A 17,491-nucleotide genomic window follows, 5' to 3' on the forward strand; every position below is an offset into this window, starting at 1 on the left:
CAAGGATTTACAAGTGGTTACAAGCTGACCTCAGCCTTCACTCATTACTTACACAAGGTGTACTCAAAACTGCACCCAAAAGACATGTTTGCCAGCATGAGCAAACTGACTCATTTGAGCCTGCTCACCACAGTGCAAATGTCAAGATGGCTCATTTGCCTCCAAAGAAGACCTGTTCAGCCATAGCTGACCACAGCACGACTGGACATCCCTCCCAACCCCAACACACTACCAAACACATATGGCACAAATGAACCATGGCTCTGCCCTGCACTGGGACATGCCAAGGAAGGAGCTACATTACCTCGGCAGGTGCAGGAAGCCGGCTGGCAGTGCCCACAATTTGGTGATACAGCCCTGGCTCACCATTCCTTATGGTGCTCTGGCGGCTCCCCAAGGGGCTGGAAGTGAAGGGCTTTTTACACAGGAGATCACTCTGGCGAGAGTCCGTGGTGAGATAAACTTGGTGGTAGAAGCTGGGTGGTGTGAAGCCACCCCTCACAGCATCGATGTGATGGAAGGGCCCTGGTGTCCTATACGTGGTACTCCTGGAGCTGTTGAACAGCTCCTTTGACTGCCGCCACTTGTAGCACTTGAAGATGCCCACAGACAACATGGTGATGAAGAAGGCTGCTGACACCAAAATCACAGCCAGGATGAGATAGAAAGTCACATGTTTCCTGGGATCATTGGCAGGTGCCACATCAATGAGGTCAGTGAGCACCTCCTTGGCCATCTCGGCCACAGAGATGGAGACAGTGGCACTGGTAGACATTACAGGCTCACCGTGGTCTTTCAGCAGGATGACTAATGTGTGCTGGGGAGCATCATCTTCACGGAGCTGGCGGGCCGTGAAGATGTCCCCATTGTGCAGCCCAACTGAGAAGAGGCTGGGGTCAGTGGCCTGCAACAGCGTGTAGGAGATCCAGGCATTGTACCCTGCATCTGCATCCACTGCCACCACCTTGGTGACCATGTGCCCAGCAGGAGTGCCGGGTGCCACCACATCGGTATGGGTAGCAGTGCCATTGGGGTGGGGGTACAGCACAGTTGGGGCATTGTCATTGAGGTCAGTGACAAACACATTGACCGAGACATTAGTGGCCAGAGGCGGAAAACCACCATCCTGGACCTGTACCATCATGCTGAACTCCACCTGGTCCTCGTGGTCCAGGGAGGTGAGCAGGTAAAGGGTGCCATTCTCCCGGTTGATGGAGAAGAGGTGGCCTACAGTGGGGTCACCCTGCAAAAGGGTATAGGAGAGGTGGGCATTGCGCCCAAGGTCTGGATCTGTGGCGGTCACATTAAGGATAGGAATGCCAGGAATATTGTTCTCCAGAACATATACATCGTAGGAGTCCTGGGAAGACTTGGGTGCATTGTCATTGACATCTGACACCTGCACCAGGATGTGTTTTACTGCAGACAAGGGTGGTGAGCCTGAGTCCCTGGCTGTGATAGTGATGTTATACTCTGATGCCTTTTCCCGATCCAGAGCTCCTTCTGTTTTCAATGTGTAGTAATTTTTGAGTGAGGAACTAAGCATGAATGGGATCCCAGGGGAAATGAAGCAGTTCACCTGGCCATTGTCATGGGAGTCCAAGTCGGTTACACTCAGAAGAGCTACAACTGTCCCTGGAGCTGCATCTTCAGGCACAGGGCTGTATACAGAAGTCACTGTCACCTCTGGAGCATTGTCATTCACATCCACAACTTCTACCAGCACTTTGCAATGAGCCACACCAGGAACGACTCCCTTGTCTTTAGCCTGTAAGTAAATCTCATACAGCTTTGCTTCCTCATAGTCCAGCTGTCCCTTGACCCTCAACTCCCCTGTGGCCGAGTCCAGAGCAAAAAGTTCTCGTACCTTGGCAGGGGTGTGGCTGCTGAAGGAATAGACAATGTCTCCGTTGGGCCCATCATCCAGATCGTATGCACTGATCCTGGCGACCAGTGTACCACTGGGCGTGTTCTCCCTCACACTTGCTTTATAGGTGGACTGGTTGAAGACTGGGGCATTATCATTGGCATCTACAACATCAATGTGGATCTGCACATGGGCCGACCGTGGCGGGCTGCCTCCATCCAGCGCAGTCAAGACCAAATTCAGCTCCCTCTTGTCCTCCCTGTCCAGCTCCTTCTCTAGCACCAGTTCCGCATACTTGCTGCCATCCACCCTCGTCTGCACGTCGAGCGCAAAATTCGGGTTGGCACTGAGCTGGTAGGACTGCAAAGAGTTAATTCCCACATCGGGGTCTTGCGCGCTCTCTAGCGGGAAGCGCGCTCCGACCGCCACAGACTCGCTGATTTCCAGCCTCGCCTGGCTGCTGGGAAAAACCGGGTCGTTGTCATTGATGTCCTGGATCTCTACGGTGCCGCTGTACAGCTCCAGCGGGTTTTCCGCCACGATCTCAAAGCTGAGGGAGCAGGGAGAAAGTGCGCCACAGAGCTCCTCCCGGTCTATCCGCTCGTTCACCAGTAGCGCCCCGCTCTTCAGATCCACCCCGAAGTACTTTTTGTTGCCGCCGGACACCACTCGCAGTCGGCGTTCCGGCAGCAGCCCGAGATCCAGCGCCAGGTCGGCTACTACATTCCCCACCACGGAGCCTCTCCGCGCCTCCTCGGGAATCGCATAGCGAATCGCGGCGGAAACCCAGTGGGAAAGGCCGAACAAAAGCAAGAGGCTCAGTACCTGCCCCGTCGTCACCCCGCGGCTCCTTACAGCAACGCCGTTCATCGCACAGGACAGCCGCGCTCTCCGCTTCGCCCCCCCGCCCCGGCTAGAAATCCTCAGCTCGCCCCGTCATGCCGCTGCCCAGCGGTCCCGGGAAGCGGCGGCGGGGAGCCGGGCATTGCTCGGCGGGCTCGGCTGTGACTCACTCCCAGAGTCTCTCTGAGACCGTCTGAGCCTCATCCCGGCTACGAGCGGGGCCGGGCCGCCAGTTCCCCCCCGCTCCATCATTGGCCGACAGCGGCACACAGAGTCCCGTCCAATAACTGCACAGAGCGCAAGGCTCCGGAGCCCCGCGGCGGGGCCGCCGCAGCCACCGAGCCCCGCTGGAGGGAGAGAGGCGACCCCGGCCCGAGGACAGCGGGGCTCGAGCCGGCAGAACCTGAACGGAGAGCACAGCCCTGACAGAAACCCCGCTATAAGGACAGAGAGAACACTGGCAGAGGGAGGGTGGATCGGGCACAGGGACTGCGTGTGCGAGCAGCAAGGTGTAAGGGCTGGCAGAGAGGATGATGCCAAAAAGGGAGATACGGAGACCTGGGGTGTTCGGTATGAGTTTGTGTCCTGGGAACACCTCGCTGGAATGAGGCAGCGAGAGTAAGAAGGGCAGGTGGAGCGGGCGGGAGGTGAAGCGGGGAGGGTCTTCCGGGGTATTCAGAGCGCCGGTGGGGAGCCAGTACCGGCACGACGCGACAGCTCCAGTGTCCCTCAGAACCTTCAGGATGCCGGTCATCCGTCCAAGTGCTTGGTCAGCCTCTTCCTGGCATCCCACAGCATCGCGACGTGGCGGCTCAGTGTGCCACCAAAAAAAGCGTCGCCGGCAAAAACCCACTGATTTCGTGCTGCCGAGTTACGAGCAGCTCGTGCAGTTGCAGCACAAAGTCACGCCGCGGGGAGGCTCCCACTGCAGGATTCCTAGGAACATGACCCCTCCTGCGGAATCCCCAGTGCTACCGCTATCCCAGCAGGCATCTCTCCTGATAAATCATAGAAATCTCGGTTTAATACGCCCTCCTGCGTTCGTCACCTCCCAGCTTGTTCCCCGGTACCTTTTTCCACCAGCCAGGCGCAGGGGAATAAATCAGTGTATGCAATGGGCACGTTCACCGGGGGCGGGAATGGATCCCGTGCTCGCACAGCAATAGCCTGGCAGGTCACGGCACCGTGTAGACCACGGCACCGGTAGATCCTGGGCGAAAATCAGCCTTTGGGGTAGTTGCTGCCATCAACAACCCGTGACACGTCGGGTTTTCCGACTTTTTGTGCACCCACACTGATAAAACTACCCTCGCTGTCCGTCACACGCACAACTGCTCAGCTGTCAGGGTGTAATGGGAAGGAGACAAGGAAGCTTGATAAGGGAGTGCCAGGAACCCTGTAAAAATTCGGCTGTGACACAGCGTTCGGGTGTTTTCCCACAGCCGAGACGGCTAAGGAAGGGACGGCGATGTCTGTGAAATAAACAGAACTTGAAATCAGCTCCCACGTGTTCATTCGTTTCTTTTAAAGCCCTGCAGAACTCGTTCGGAAACCTTGCGGCTGGTTATTTGTTACCCATTACTTGTATGGCTGAGCTCATTGTGTGGGGGCTGCAAATCACACGCACCAAGGTGGGAAACACGACATTCACCAGACCGAGAATGACCACGACTCTGGCGTGTGTCCTCGCTCGGCACGATCCTAATAACTGCCGTGAGCACACGGGATCCACCCAGAGATGCAGTCAGCAATATCGAACGAGTCGGCGCAGTCCGTCATCTCTACATGCTCAGCTATTTCCTTTCTTACTGATTACTCGCTGCCAAGATAAACCTTACCGGCACTATTTATCATTCTTATCACTAGCCCACAGAATGTGAGAAAATTACAGAGTTCACATCGATAAAATCCCATGATAGTCATCTAACGTTCCCAAGGCACTTCTTTTCTCATAGGCAACAAAATCCTAATTTCCTCTTTCTTATATATAATCTAAATCCGAGAAAATCCACTGTTGCCTTCGAGACAAATCTTTAAACAATCTTCAGCAACTTATTTTCTCTGAGAAAAGTTCTGAATCCTTTTTGCAACCACTGCTTATTTCGTGTCTTTCCTAAACTCACTTTACCGATCAATTTCTCTAATGTCGGGACCGCAGTTCTCAAGTAATTTCCCTCCATACGAGTCCACACACCACTCTTGTGTATACCTTGTTCGTTTAATCCCAGCAGTAGTGGGATGGCCAAGCAGCGGAGAGAGGAGTACAGGAGAGAGATCTCGGGAAAGGAATGGAAGACTCAGCATTTCTATCTACCATGTTTCAATTAATCTGGAGACATTACTTCACCTCCATCTTGATGGGAAGCCCGAATATTGCAGACGACACTTCAGAGCGCCTGAAAGCGCAGTTTGGATGAAGAGGAGTGGAAACCTACGACAGCTAAAAAGAAAGTCGCCTTCTCCTGCACTAGGAATTCCTTCACGTAGGGGTTTTCAAGCCAAATCCCATCCTCGGCCGCTCATGAGGGCATAATTCCCGGCTCTGCCGGGACTCCAGAGGATCCTGTGGCACGAGCGGACCCAAAGGATTTTCTGCTCTATTCCAGGGTCAGAGCTAAAGCGAAGCGCTAGCTCCGCCTCCCAAACAGAGCAGAGATGTTAATTTACCGGTGTACACAACATCTTCTGATAGAGGCGTTCAGAGTACTCAAGAACTGAGCTTGAAAGGAAAGCAGAAAACTACTGAGTGAACACGCCGCTATAGATCACACATCATTACCACATGAAAGCGGTCAAATGTGGGCAAAGACAATTAGTGAAGTAGTCACTAGATCAAGGCGAAAGGGTTGTCTCAGGTTCGGACCCCACGACACTTTTGTCCCCACGCCGTCCCGTGTCCATCCCACCACTCCAGTTCGGTGAAACTCACACCTGTGTGTCCTTCTGCAGGACAGACAGATAGAAGCACTGACAACATTGCGTAGCTCCTGGGGGCAAAATCGTCAATTCGCCGATAAGACTGGGTGGGTCACACACACACACACAGAGCCCCACACCAACACGCACCCACACACACCCATTCACTCCCCAACACTCCTGAGATATTGAGCAGCGCACCGGGAGGCGAAAGTGAGCTCTACCGCTTGCTCACTGATCCCAGACGGCAGAAGAAAGACACAAAAGAATCACCGAATCATAGAATCAACTATATTGGAACAGATTTCTGAGATCCTCGGGTGGAACGTACGACCGTAAGACCTAACACCACCTTGTCTAGTAGACAATGGCACTAAGTGCCACATCTAGTCTTGTCTGAAACACCTCCGGGGACGATGACTCCACCATCTTCCTCGGGAGCCCATTCCAGTGCCCAATCACTCACTCTGTGGAGAAATTCGTCCTAATTTCCAACCTAAACCTTCCCTAGAGCAGCTTAAGAGTGTGTTCTCTTGTCCTACTGCTAGTTGCCTGGGGGCTACAACCCCACTTCAGGTAGCTGTAGAGAGTGATAAGGTCTTCTCTGAGTCTCCTCTTCTCCAGGCTTAATAGCCCAGCTCCCTTAGCCGCTCCTTACAGTACTTGTGCTCCAGATGCTAAGAATATTCACACAAGCCCGCAAAGAAGAACCTTAAGTCAAAAGCTCACCTGTGCCGAGCTCGCGGGACTAGGAGGGTCCTTCCTGGACTGAGTGCCTGAGACGGGTTCAGCGACCAGGGAACGAGGAGACAATGCTGCCGTCTCTGGTGTCAAAAATGTGAAGTCTTTCTTCCCCGACTCGGAGGCTAAACACACCTCATAGGAGTAGGGCAAGGGCAGTGTGCTGCTACAGTAGTTGTAGGCTGATTTTGACCGCAAGCTGGAATACAGCTCCTTATCAGAAGTTAGAAAAATGGGAGGGCTCCTCGACTGTCGGCATTTAGAGAAAAATGCAAACATGACCGTGGAAACGAATAACAAGGACACAACAGAGAGGGACACTACAAGAATGATGTTTAGATCAGACGTCAGTTCGGACACATCGCCTCTGTCACTCAGCTCCGGCAGCGCCTCATGCAAGCTCTCGGCCAGCACCACGTGCAGCGTGGCCGTGGCCGACAGCGCCGGCTGCCCGTGGTCCTTGACGAGCGCCACGAGCCGCTGCTTGGCCGCGTCCCTGTCGGACACGGCCCGCGCCGTGCGCACCTCGCCGCTGTGCAGTCCCAGGCGGAAGAGCGCCGGCTCCGACGCCTGCAGCAGCTCGTAGGACAGCCACGCGTTGCGCCCCGCGTCCGCGTCCACCGCCACCACCTTGGCCACCAGGTAGCCGGCCTCGGCCGACCGCGGCACCACCTCGAAAGGAGCCGCCGCTGGCGCCTCTCCCGCTCCCGCCGCCGCGGCCTGAGCAGGCCACAACACCCGCGGCGCGTTGTCGTTTTGGTCGAGCACGAAGACGCGCACCGTGGCCGTGGAGCTGCGCGCCGGCGTCCCGCCGTCCTGTGCCCGCACGGCCACCGAGAACTCGCGGCACTGCTCGTAGTCGAAGGAGCGCTGCGCGTACACGGCGCCGCTCCGCGCCTCCACCGACACGAGCGGCGCCGCACCCGCCGCGCCCGCGCTGCCGCCCGCCAGCCAGTAGCTCACGCGCCCGTTGGTCCCCGCGTCCAAGTCCCGCGCGCTCACGCGCAGCAGCAGCGCGCCCGCCGCGTTGTTCTCCGGCACGTACGCGCTGTACTCCGCCTCCTCGAACACGGGCGCGTTGTCGTTCACGTCCGACACCTCCAGCACCAGCTCCGTGCTGCTCGACAGCGCCGGGCTGCCCCGGTCCCTGGCCACCACCGTCACGCGGTGCTCGGCCGCCTGCTCGCGGTCCAGGGCGCTCGCCGTCACCACCTTGTACGAGCCTCCCGAGGATGCCACGATGGACAGCGGCGCCTCTCCCGACAGCTCGCACGTCACCTGACCATTCTCGTCGGAGTCCTGGTCGTTCACGTTTAGCAAGGCCACTACTGTGCCGATGGGTGCGTCCTCGGGCACCGGGCTCGACAGCGACAGAGTCGTAATCTCGGGCGCATTGTCGTTCACGTCCAGAACTTCCACTTTCACCTTGCAGTGTGCCACCAGTCCGCCACCGTCCTTTGCCTCCACCAACAGTGAGTAGCCTCGCGTGTCCTCGAAATCCAGCACCTCCTGCAGCGTGATCGTCCCGGTCTCTGCGTTCACTACGAACTTCTTAAGCACCTTGGCCGGCGTTTCCCCGAAACCATATGTGATATGAGCATACGTGCCGGCATCAGCATCGGAGGCAGAGACATTCAGCACCGTAGACCCTGGAGGTGCGTCCTCACGCAGGGTTGCGTGGTACCGGTCCTGCGCGAACACAGGGGGGTTGTCGTTGGCGTCCGTGACATTGATCCAGAGCTGGGCGGTGCCGCTCCGGGGCGGGTCTCCGCCGTCCAGCGCAGTCAGCACCAGACGCAGGCTCTGCTCGCTCTCTCTGTCTAGCGCACGGCGCAGCACCAGCTCCGCGAACTTGCTGCCATCCTGGCTCTTCTTCACCTCCAACGCGAAGTACCCGTTGGTCTCTAGTTCGTAGCTCTGCAACGAGTTGCTGCCCACGTCAGCGTCTTCGGCCACGCCCACGGCGAAACGGGAGCCGGGAGAAGTGAGCTCGTTGATTTCCAGCTGAACTTTGTCTCGCAGAAAACGCGGCGCATTGTCGTTCACATCCTGAATGTCCACCTGAACACGGAAGACATTGAGCGGGTTGTGCACCAGCGCCTCGAAGCTGACAGAGCAGGACGCCGACTCGCCGCACATCTCCTCCCGATCCAATCTCTCGTTCACGTACAGATTCCCGTTTTCCTCACTCAAGGTGAAGTATTTGAGCTGCTTTTTGCCGGTAGACGCCACCCGCAGTTTGCGCACCGGCAGCTCATCCGGGCTGAGCCCCAGGTCCCGCGCCAGCGGCCCCACCAGCGAGCCTCTGGCCAGCTCCTCGGGGATGGCGTAGCGGAGCCGCTCCGCCGCCGCCCGGCAGCACAGGCACAGCAGCACAGCGGGCAGTAGCAGCAGCGCTCTGCCGCCTGCCGGTCCGCGGCTCTGCCTCCGCCTGCCCGCTGCCATTGTCGGCAGCGCTCGCCGCACTCTGCCGGCTTCTGCCGCTGCCCGTCCTCCCTTCCAGCCACTCTGCGCAGCAAGCTCTGGGGCCGTTGGAGCGCAGCGGGGCCGGCGCCGGCTCGTTGGCCGCTGCTGCCCGCGCCGCCTGTCGCCTGTGCTGTCCGTGCCGCTGCCGCTGTTGCCGGCGCCGGCCGAGCGAGCAGCCTGCGGGGGCAGGACGCTGCGGCGGCTGCGGCTGCGGCTCCAGCGCCGCTCGGCGGCGGCCAACAGCGACACCCGGAGGCGCCGCCACGCCACTGCAGCCGCCGGATGGCCGCGCCCGAGGTGTTCTCGCCCGGGGCTCCACCGCAGGCACCTCCCGGGTGTCGCTGCCTTCGGTTACCGAAAAGTGGGATTCGTTGTTCAGTTTGACGCGTTTTCTCATACCTGCGGAAAGTGGACCCGATCATCTCTGTTCAGAAGTGCAAATGCAGACTCTGGCTGGGGATTGTGTTACCGAGTTTTGGAGAATCGTGCAGACTTCATAGAAGGGAGGACAGGGGAGAACAGGTAAGTACAAGCAGGTCCACTGTACAGCAAATGCTTTTACAGATTCCGATTTCTTCTCTTATTCTGTTGCCTATCTTTACCCAGCTCTTTCATTTCTATCGTCACTGTGAAGCAACATCTACCAAATTCTTTGGAAGAGAAGCTGTTGTGGAAGGGAAGCACCAGCATTTTCTTTCAGGAGATTCTTATTTACCTTCCTTTTATTTTGTATCCCTCTCAGAGTGACTGAGACTGGGTGAAAATGGCAAGTCTTATTCTCTAGAACAGCATTATCACTACATGCTCCCAAGTTTTACAAATTGTGGAGATTGCCACAACTTCCTGCTCTAGAACGGGGAAGAATGACCTATTAAAGCATTTCTTCAAAATGTTTTCAGTGAATGAGGTAAGTAAGTTTATCTAAACATGGGCAGACAGCAAAAAAGTATTCATGCATCCAGGATACCAGTGTGCTACTCTGAGAATTGTAAAGAGGAGAGTTATTACGTCTCTCAGGTAATGTCCGAGATGTACATGACTTGTCAGCTACCTTTCCCAGCACAGAAGCATCGAGAAAAAAAGACAAAAAAAAGGTTGCAAGAAGGAATTTTGGAAGGTCAAAACTAGAGAAGGCAGATTACGTGAGGCACAAACACACTGATGAGTACTTTGCATCAACAAAACACCAAATGCTCTGGGCATGGAATGGTCTGAAAACGGAAACAATAAAATACTCTTGAAAGCAATGCCTGTGAAAAAGCACTTGATCATCTTCAGTGCCTGTTTGTACTGGCACCATCTCTCAGCAACAATAAAAGGAAAACATGCAATATGAAACTCTACACAAATCAACAGCTCTTCGTTCATGACCATGTTTGCTATGACCAGCTGAATCTTTTCAAGCGCTACACAGACCACGAGTTGGGAAACTACGGGTACAGCAGGTTTTCCTAACACTCCTGTTGCTCAAGAGATAGCTCCATGGATTACTGTTGGGTTCATTCACAGTGTCCTGGTGATAACTCTGTTCCCAGTTATGCTGGTCTTGCCCCTCCCTCGAAAGAAACAAAGATATAGACTATAGAACTCAATTTCTTTGTCAGAAGCTTCTTATACTGTAGCAGTTATTAGCAAATGATCACTCGGCCACAACATTGCTGTGAGATCAGGCTCTTCCTTCCCAAAGAGAAGTAGCCACTCTCTACTTCAGATGAAGAGAAAATCAGGAAGGACACCTGCCCATATTGAGAAGGAGTTTATTTAGGATCTTGCAATTCCTCAGCGTTTGTTGCACTGTGTTACTTAGATACTGCTTTCATTCATTTCAAGTAATTAACATGAAATGAAAACTCCTTATTGTAAGACAGTAGGGATAAATAAAGCAAAGAATGATAGGCTTTTAATAACCTTCAACTAAGCCATTCACAAAGACAATACCTAAGTATGTCTAAGAGTTCAATCCTGTGAGTAACACTGTGAGCAAGAAATGGACATGGTACGAGCATTAGGCAAATTAAAACACATTGTCACTACAGCCTTGGCTACAGCACTAACTGTAACTACATCTCTCTGAACCTGTAACCACATCTCTCTGAAAAAGATACAACAGCAAATAGTAAACCAGAGGAAAAGCGCCCATAATACAGTACCAACCCCGAGGAAATGTTCGTTTGGCAGAAAAGGTTTCCCGTGTACAAAGTCACTCTCACAAAATCATTCCAGATGTATTAAGACTCTGGATGTGCTCACCGACTGGTGAGGAGCAGAGAAGGAGAAAACAACCTTTCTAACCAGTAACGTCATTAAGAATGTTTGCTACTCTTCCTCATACAGAGTTTGAATAGATTTTAAACACTTGGCATCTAAAGACTGAGTGCTGCTATATGAAACAGAACGATACCAAGTGACATTTAAGGTGACATAAAGAGCATGAATGAAAAACCCTTCAGAGCAAGTGTACTTTGACGATTCTTGCAGTCCTGTGCCATCTCTTACACACCTGAGCAGAAACCGTGACACTACACTCTACTTTCTTGTATTTCATCCCCAGTTTGAAGGCCTAAAAAGAGTTTTATAGTCTCTAAGCACAACATTCAGTCTGGGAAGATGCAGTTCTTTTACTCCACTCCACCTTTGGAAGAACACAGAGATGTCTCACCATCAAGGTGACAAAGTGCTTACTAGTGCAACAAGCAATTTTGCTCCACTTCTACTATCCCTTCTCATTCCTTTCTGAGTCTAAAGCTCACTATTAACCCAATTAAAGAAATGCCTGCAAATAATCTCGCAAGACGGCCAGGAAATGGTCTCCCAGTTGAGAGAGAAGAACCTACAATATGGAAAACATGGTGCATTCTGCCAAACAAATTTGACATTCCTGTCACTACTAGTTGAGGAACACGCTGTATGAAGAACTTGCACATATAAAAAATGTAAAAGACCCAACTACAAAGAGGAAAAAGTCCCACGTTCATTTCCAACAATGGTTTACATTCATTCTAAGTATTATTAAAAGAAAAGGATTTGTAACATGCGGAGTGTGATAATTAAATGAAACAAAGTCAGACTTGAGAAAAGTGCCGCCATTTTTCAACGTCAATATAACATACGGTGATATTATATACGGGAGCAGATCATGATGTGGGGTGGGGGGAATGAATTTAAAAATGTGGAAATATTTTCCTGACACGGATATTTCTAAATGGAGCCACAAATGTCCCGTTTCTCACCCTACTCAAGCACATGTGCTATAGGGAACACACCTAACTACTCAAAACCCCAAAATTTACTTCCTTACAACACAATACATCACTTCAGCAGAGCCAATATTGAGAAGAAAACCGGAATTAAGCATAGCCGAGACAAAAAGTGACACGACCTGGAACCTGATAAAAAAACCAGAGCCTGAAAACTGAACATGCAGAAAGAAGCAACATTTCTGCAACATTTCTCCTGCAACGAACACAACCATAAGACTGAAATCCGACCCCACTTCGATCACACCTCAGCAAGAGGCACCAGCCCATAGTAGATCGCTGAACGTCGCTTTGCTTTCCTTGTTGGAAACTTCCCTACACAGGATACAGAACACGGGGAACAAAGAACAGGAGAGCAGCAGAAGGAAGCGTCACCGAAAAACCTGATTCAAAGAAACTCACCGGGAGAGGGGCGGGGTCTGCAGGGAGGGCGCCGGCAGGGTCCCCCTCCCCGAGCAGCGGCGCGGGATCGTCGGGTGGCGGCCGGGCCGGGAGGGTGTCGCAGCAGCTGCCGCCCGAGAAGCGGAGCTGACTCTTACACGAGTCAGCCGTGAGAGACACGTCGTGCGAGTAGGAGTGCAGGAAGGCGCGGACGCCGTCGATGCCCACGAAGTGCGTGGCCGGCACGCCGCGCAAGGCCCCGCTGCTGTCGGCCAGCAGCTGCGAGCGGCGCCAGCGTCTGAGGCGCAGAGCCAGCAGCAGCAGCAGGAAAGCGAGGAAGAGGCAGGAGACGGCGGCCACGGCCAGCACGAGCCAGCGCGTCAGGCTCTCGGCCGGCTCGCCCGGCGCCGCCGCGTCGGCCGCGCTGCTCAGCTCTGCCAGCAGCTCGGCCACACTGTCGGCCAGCAGCACGGTGAGCGTGGCCGTGGCCGACAGCGCCGGCCGGCCGTGGTCCTTGACCAGCACCACCAGGCTGTGGCGCGCCGCGTCGCGGGCGAGCGGGAAGCGCGCCGTGCGCACCTCGCCGCTGTGCAGCCCCAGGCGGAAGAGCCCCGGCTCCGTGGCCTTGGCCAGCTCGTAGGACAGCCAGGCGTTCTGCCCCGCGTCCGCGTCCACCGCCACCACCTTGGCCACCAGCGCGCCGGGCTCGGACGAGCGCGGCGCCAGCTCCACGCCCGCCCAGCCCGCACCCGCCGCCGGCGGAGGAGGAGGCGGGTAGAGCACCTGCGGCGCGTTGTCGTTCTCGTCCACGATCACCAGCCGCACCGACACGTTGCTGCTCAGCGCCGGCGAGCCGCCGTCCTCCGCCCGCACCCACAGCTCCACCTCGCGCACCTCCTCGTAGTCGAAGGAGCGCAGCGCGTACAGCGCGCCCGTCTCCGCATGCACCGACACGTACGACGACAGCGGCAAGCCCCGCACCCGCCCCTCCGACAGCCGGTAGCGCACGCGCGCGTTCTGCCCCCAGTCCGCGTCCGTCGCCCGCACCGTCAGCACCAGCGCGCCCGCCGCGTTGTTCTCGGCTAACCGCGCGCTGTAGCGCTCCTGCGTAAACAGCGGTGCGTTGTCGTTCACGTCCAGCACCCGCAGGACCAGCACGGCACTGCTCTGCAGGGACGGTGACCCTCCATCGGCCGCCTGCACTGTAAGGTTGTACTCGGACATCTGCTCCCGGTCCAGTTGTCTCTCTGTCACCACGCTGTAGTAGCTGCCCTGCGAGCTCCGAAGCTGAAATGGAACGTCCCCATGCAGCGAGCAGCGCACCTCGCCATTGGCCCCCGAGTCCCGGTCTTGTACGTGCAGCAGAGCAACCACCGTCCCCGGCGGGGCGTCCTCAGAGATCTCATTTAGCGCCGACCGCACGGAAATCTCTGGCACGTTATCATTGACATCTGTGACAGCAATCGTGACTTTGGCCGTGTCGAAAAGGCCTCCACCGTCATGTGCCTGCACCTCCAGTTCATAGAAATTGCCTTCCTCAGAGTCCAAGCTCCTCAACAGCGTGATCTCTCCTGTCTCAGTGTTCAGATGAAAATTATCTAAGGCCATGTCCGACACTTTTTTCAACGAGTATTCTACATAGCCGTACTGTCCCTCATCATTGTCGGTGGCCATGATGGTGACGAGGGTGGAACCCACGGGAGCGTCCTCCGGCATACGCACCGTGTACTCTGCCTGGCTGAACACGGGCGCGTTGTCGTTCGCGTCCAGCACCATCACACGGATCCGCGCTGTGCCCGTCCGTGCTGGATCGCCGCCGTCGCTCGCCCTCAGCACCAGCTCGTGAAAAGCCGCCTCCTCCCTGTCGAGAGCCTTCACCAGCACCAGCTCTGGACGCTGATCCCCGCCGGGGCCCGCCTGAACGGCCAGCGAGAAGTGCTCGTTGTCGCTCAGTTTGTAGCTGTGCAAGGAATTCCGTCCAAAGTCCGGATCATGAGCATCTGGCAGAGGAAACCGCGATCCAGGGACTGTTGTCTCGCTGATTCTGAGTTCTTTTTCTGCCTGTCGGAAGCTCGGGGCGTTGTCGTTTAGGTCTATAATTTCTACTTCAATTTCATAAAATTTCATTTCCCCCTCCACTATGAGCTCACAGCGCAGCACGCATTTCTCCACCAGTCGGCACAGCTGCTCCCTGTCGATCTTCTCTGCTGTCACTAAATGTCTCGTCTTCCCGTGTAGAGTGAAATACTGGGTTCTGTCTTCAGAAACAATGCGGATGCCGCTGTCTCGGAGCGCCGACAGCTGCAACCCCAGGTCCTTGGCCACGTCGCCCACGAACGAGCCCTTGGGCATCTCCTCGGGCACCGAGTAGCGCAGCTGCCCCCACGCCGCCTCCCACGCCGCCAGCAGGACGCCCCACAGCAGGACTCGCTGCCGCCGGTCCCAGAGTCTCCCCGCCGTGGACATCTCGTACGCGCCACCGCCTGTACCGCGACACCGTGTGGAGGTTCCCACCGGCGACCGCTGATCCGGCCCCAAGCCGCTGCTCGCAGCTTCTGCAAACAGCAGCTTCCGCTGTCCCTTTAGCCTCGTTGCAGCACAGCCCTGCACCGGTGGGATGATCGCAGACCACTCTTCCGCCGATCCTGTCAGGGACCGAACAACCGATCGAGCCGGTCCGCAGCGGGCGGGGCTGCAGCGCTCCGACTTTCCTCTCGCTCCTCTCGGTCAACAGCGGCGCCCGCAGCCTCCTCCCGGCACTGCAGGCACTGAGAGCTGCCGAGAGATGCCCGCCCTGCTGCGTCCATGGAAGGCTGACAGGGTTGGGACAGTCGCCACGGACATGTCGCTTTTCGTCCTGCCCGATCTATGGTTTAATTTTCCAGTTTATGACCACCTGGCAGAAGCAACACACCTCCCGCGGTTACGTTGTTTTTACCGCACGGGAAAATGTTTTTATCGTGGTGATAAAACGTGGATATAAAAATCTGTTAATATGACATGTGAAGTAGCACAATTGTTAATGCATAATGCCGAAGCACAAACTCCGCCCCCAACCGCACAGGTTTGTACTAGTCATGCTTGAAGGACCTTTTCCTCAGCCTTTCAGCTGATCAAAACTGTGTTATGAAATAGAGAAACAGCTCATCAACAGTAGTACTGGTCACCGAATGAAGCAGTACAGTGACAAGTCCCTCCTAGTTTGCACCTGCACATCGAAGACTGCTCTGAATAAGCCTGTATTTACTCCTCATTCTCCAGCCACGATTTCAAAATTTTTCAATAAACCCTTACTTGAAACAGGTTTAACATGCTTTAATGGGAGGAATTAGTGCTCTCAAACAGAGATACTTGAGACTGCAAATTAATCCAACTCGGCAGTGTAAGCCTTCCCTCAAAAGATGGGAACACACACACAGAGGTGTAACTTCCATAATCAAGGAGTAACCTGCAAATTTGCTTTCTGAGTCCAACACCGACACAACATTAGCCAACAGTTTTTTGTCCAACTATGAGAGGGCTCAAATACAGAGCATCGAGAAAAACTGATGCGAAGGAAGACTCTCCACTCCTAGCCCGTGATACAGAAGTCATCCTTCACTGACTATTTCACACGTTCACTGGAAACAGAGAGCGGATAAGGAAAGGAAAAAATGCTAGCCCATTACCGCCACCATATGCCTACGAAAATTCAGGGAGAAACAAAACACGGGCTTACAGACCTGTGGAGCAACAGGGTCGGCGGGCGGCTCTCCCTCCACCGCGGTGCTGCTCGGGCTCGGCTTATCGCACGGCTCCCCGCCAAGAAGCTCCTCCGCGGACAAAATGGGCAGCGGCGGGGGCGGCCAAGCGGCCTCGGGCACGGCTCGAGGCGGCGCCGCCACACACAGGTTGTAGGAGTAGGGCAAGGTGCCCTCGCAGAAGTCGGCCGGGAAGGCGGCGCCGGCCACGGAGAAGCGCTGCGCGCCCAGGCAGCGCAGCACGGCGGGCGGCCCGGCCCGGCGCAGCCGCGCCAGCACGGCCAGCGCCACGCTGAGCAGGAAGAGCGCCGAGAGCAGCGCCAGCGCCAGCACCAGGTAGAACTGCAGCTCGGCCGGCGCGTCGGCGCCCGCCGGCCGCTCGCTCAGCTCCGGCAGCGCCTCGTGCAAGCTGTCGGCCAGCACCACGTGCAGCGTGGCCGTGGCCGACAGCGCCGGCTGCCCGTGGTCCTTGACGAGCGCCACGAGCCGCTGCTTGGCCGCGTCCCTGTCGGACACGGCCCGCGCCGTGCGCACCTCGCCGCTGTGCAGTCCCAGGCGGAAGAGCGCCGGCTCCGACGCCTGCAGCAGCTCGTAGGACAGCCAGGCGTTGCGCCCCGCGTCCGCGTCCACCGCCACCACCTTGGCCACCAGATAGCCGGCCTCGGCCGACCGCGGCACCACCTCGAAAGTCGGCGGCAATGGGGGTGCTCCTGGAGTCGCCCCCGCGGCCAGCGCCGGCCACAGCACCCGCGGCGCGTTGTCGTTTTGGTCGAGCACGAAGACGCGCACCGTGGCCGTGGAGCTCCGCGACGGCGTCCCGCCGTCCTGCGCCCGCACGGCCACCGAGAACTCGCGGCACTGCTCGTAGTCGAAGGAGCGCTGCGCGTACACGGCGCCGCTCCGCGCCTCCACCGACACGAGCGGCGCCGCACCCGCCGCGCCCGCGCTGCCGCCCGCCAGCCAGTAGCTCACGCGCCCGTTGGTCCCCGCGTCCAAGTCCCGCGCGCTCACGCGCAGCACCAGCGCGCCCGCCGCGTTGTTCTCAGGCACGTACGCGCTGTACTCCGCCTCCTCGAACACGGGCGCGTTGTCGTTCACGTCCGACACCTCCAGCACCAGCTCCGTGCTGCTCGACAGCGCCGGGCTGCCCCGGTCCCTGGCCACCACCGTCACGCGGTGCTCGGCCGCCTGCTCGCGGTCCAGCGCGCTCGCCGTCACCACCTTGTACGAGCCACCCGAAGACGCCACGATGGACAGCGGCGCCTCTCCCGAGAGCTCGC

General features: G+C 56.5%; 1 protein-coding gene across 19 annotated transcripts in view; it reads right to left on the minus strand.

Moving 5' to 3' along the window:
* Nucleotides 1-17,491, minus strand: part of LOC139678766 (protocadherin gamma-A4-like) — a 245,389-nt gene that overhangs the window by 34,113 nt on the left and 193,785 nt on the right. Inside the window, exon 1 of one of the 19 annotated variants that reach the window (XM_071569875.1) lies at nt 13,255-15,138. The exons of 15 other annotated variants lie outside the window; for them this stretch is intronic. In XM_071569875.1, coding sequence (XP_071425976.1) covers nt 13,255-14,937 — 1,683 coding nt within the window. In that variant the 5' untranslated portion in view covers nt 14,938-15,138. Of the gene's footprint in view, nt 1-304; nt 2,945-6,355; nt 8,985-13,254; nt 15,139-17,491 lie in introns of those variants that run through there. 3 more of the 19 variants (XM_071569861.1, XM_071569869.1, XM_071569881.1) reach the window with 3 other exon arrangements.

This window comes from Pithys albifrons, chromosome 15 (genome assembly GCF_047495875.1).
Source record: "Pithys albifrons albifrons isolate INPA30051 chromosome 15, PitAlb_v1, whole genome shotgun sequence".
Classification (NCBI taxonomy): Eukaryota; Metazoa; Chordata; class Aves; order Passeriformes; family Thamnophilidae; genus Pithys; species Pithys albifrons.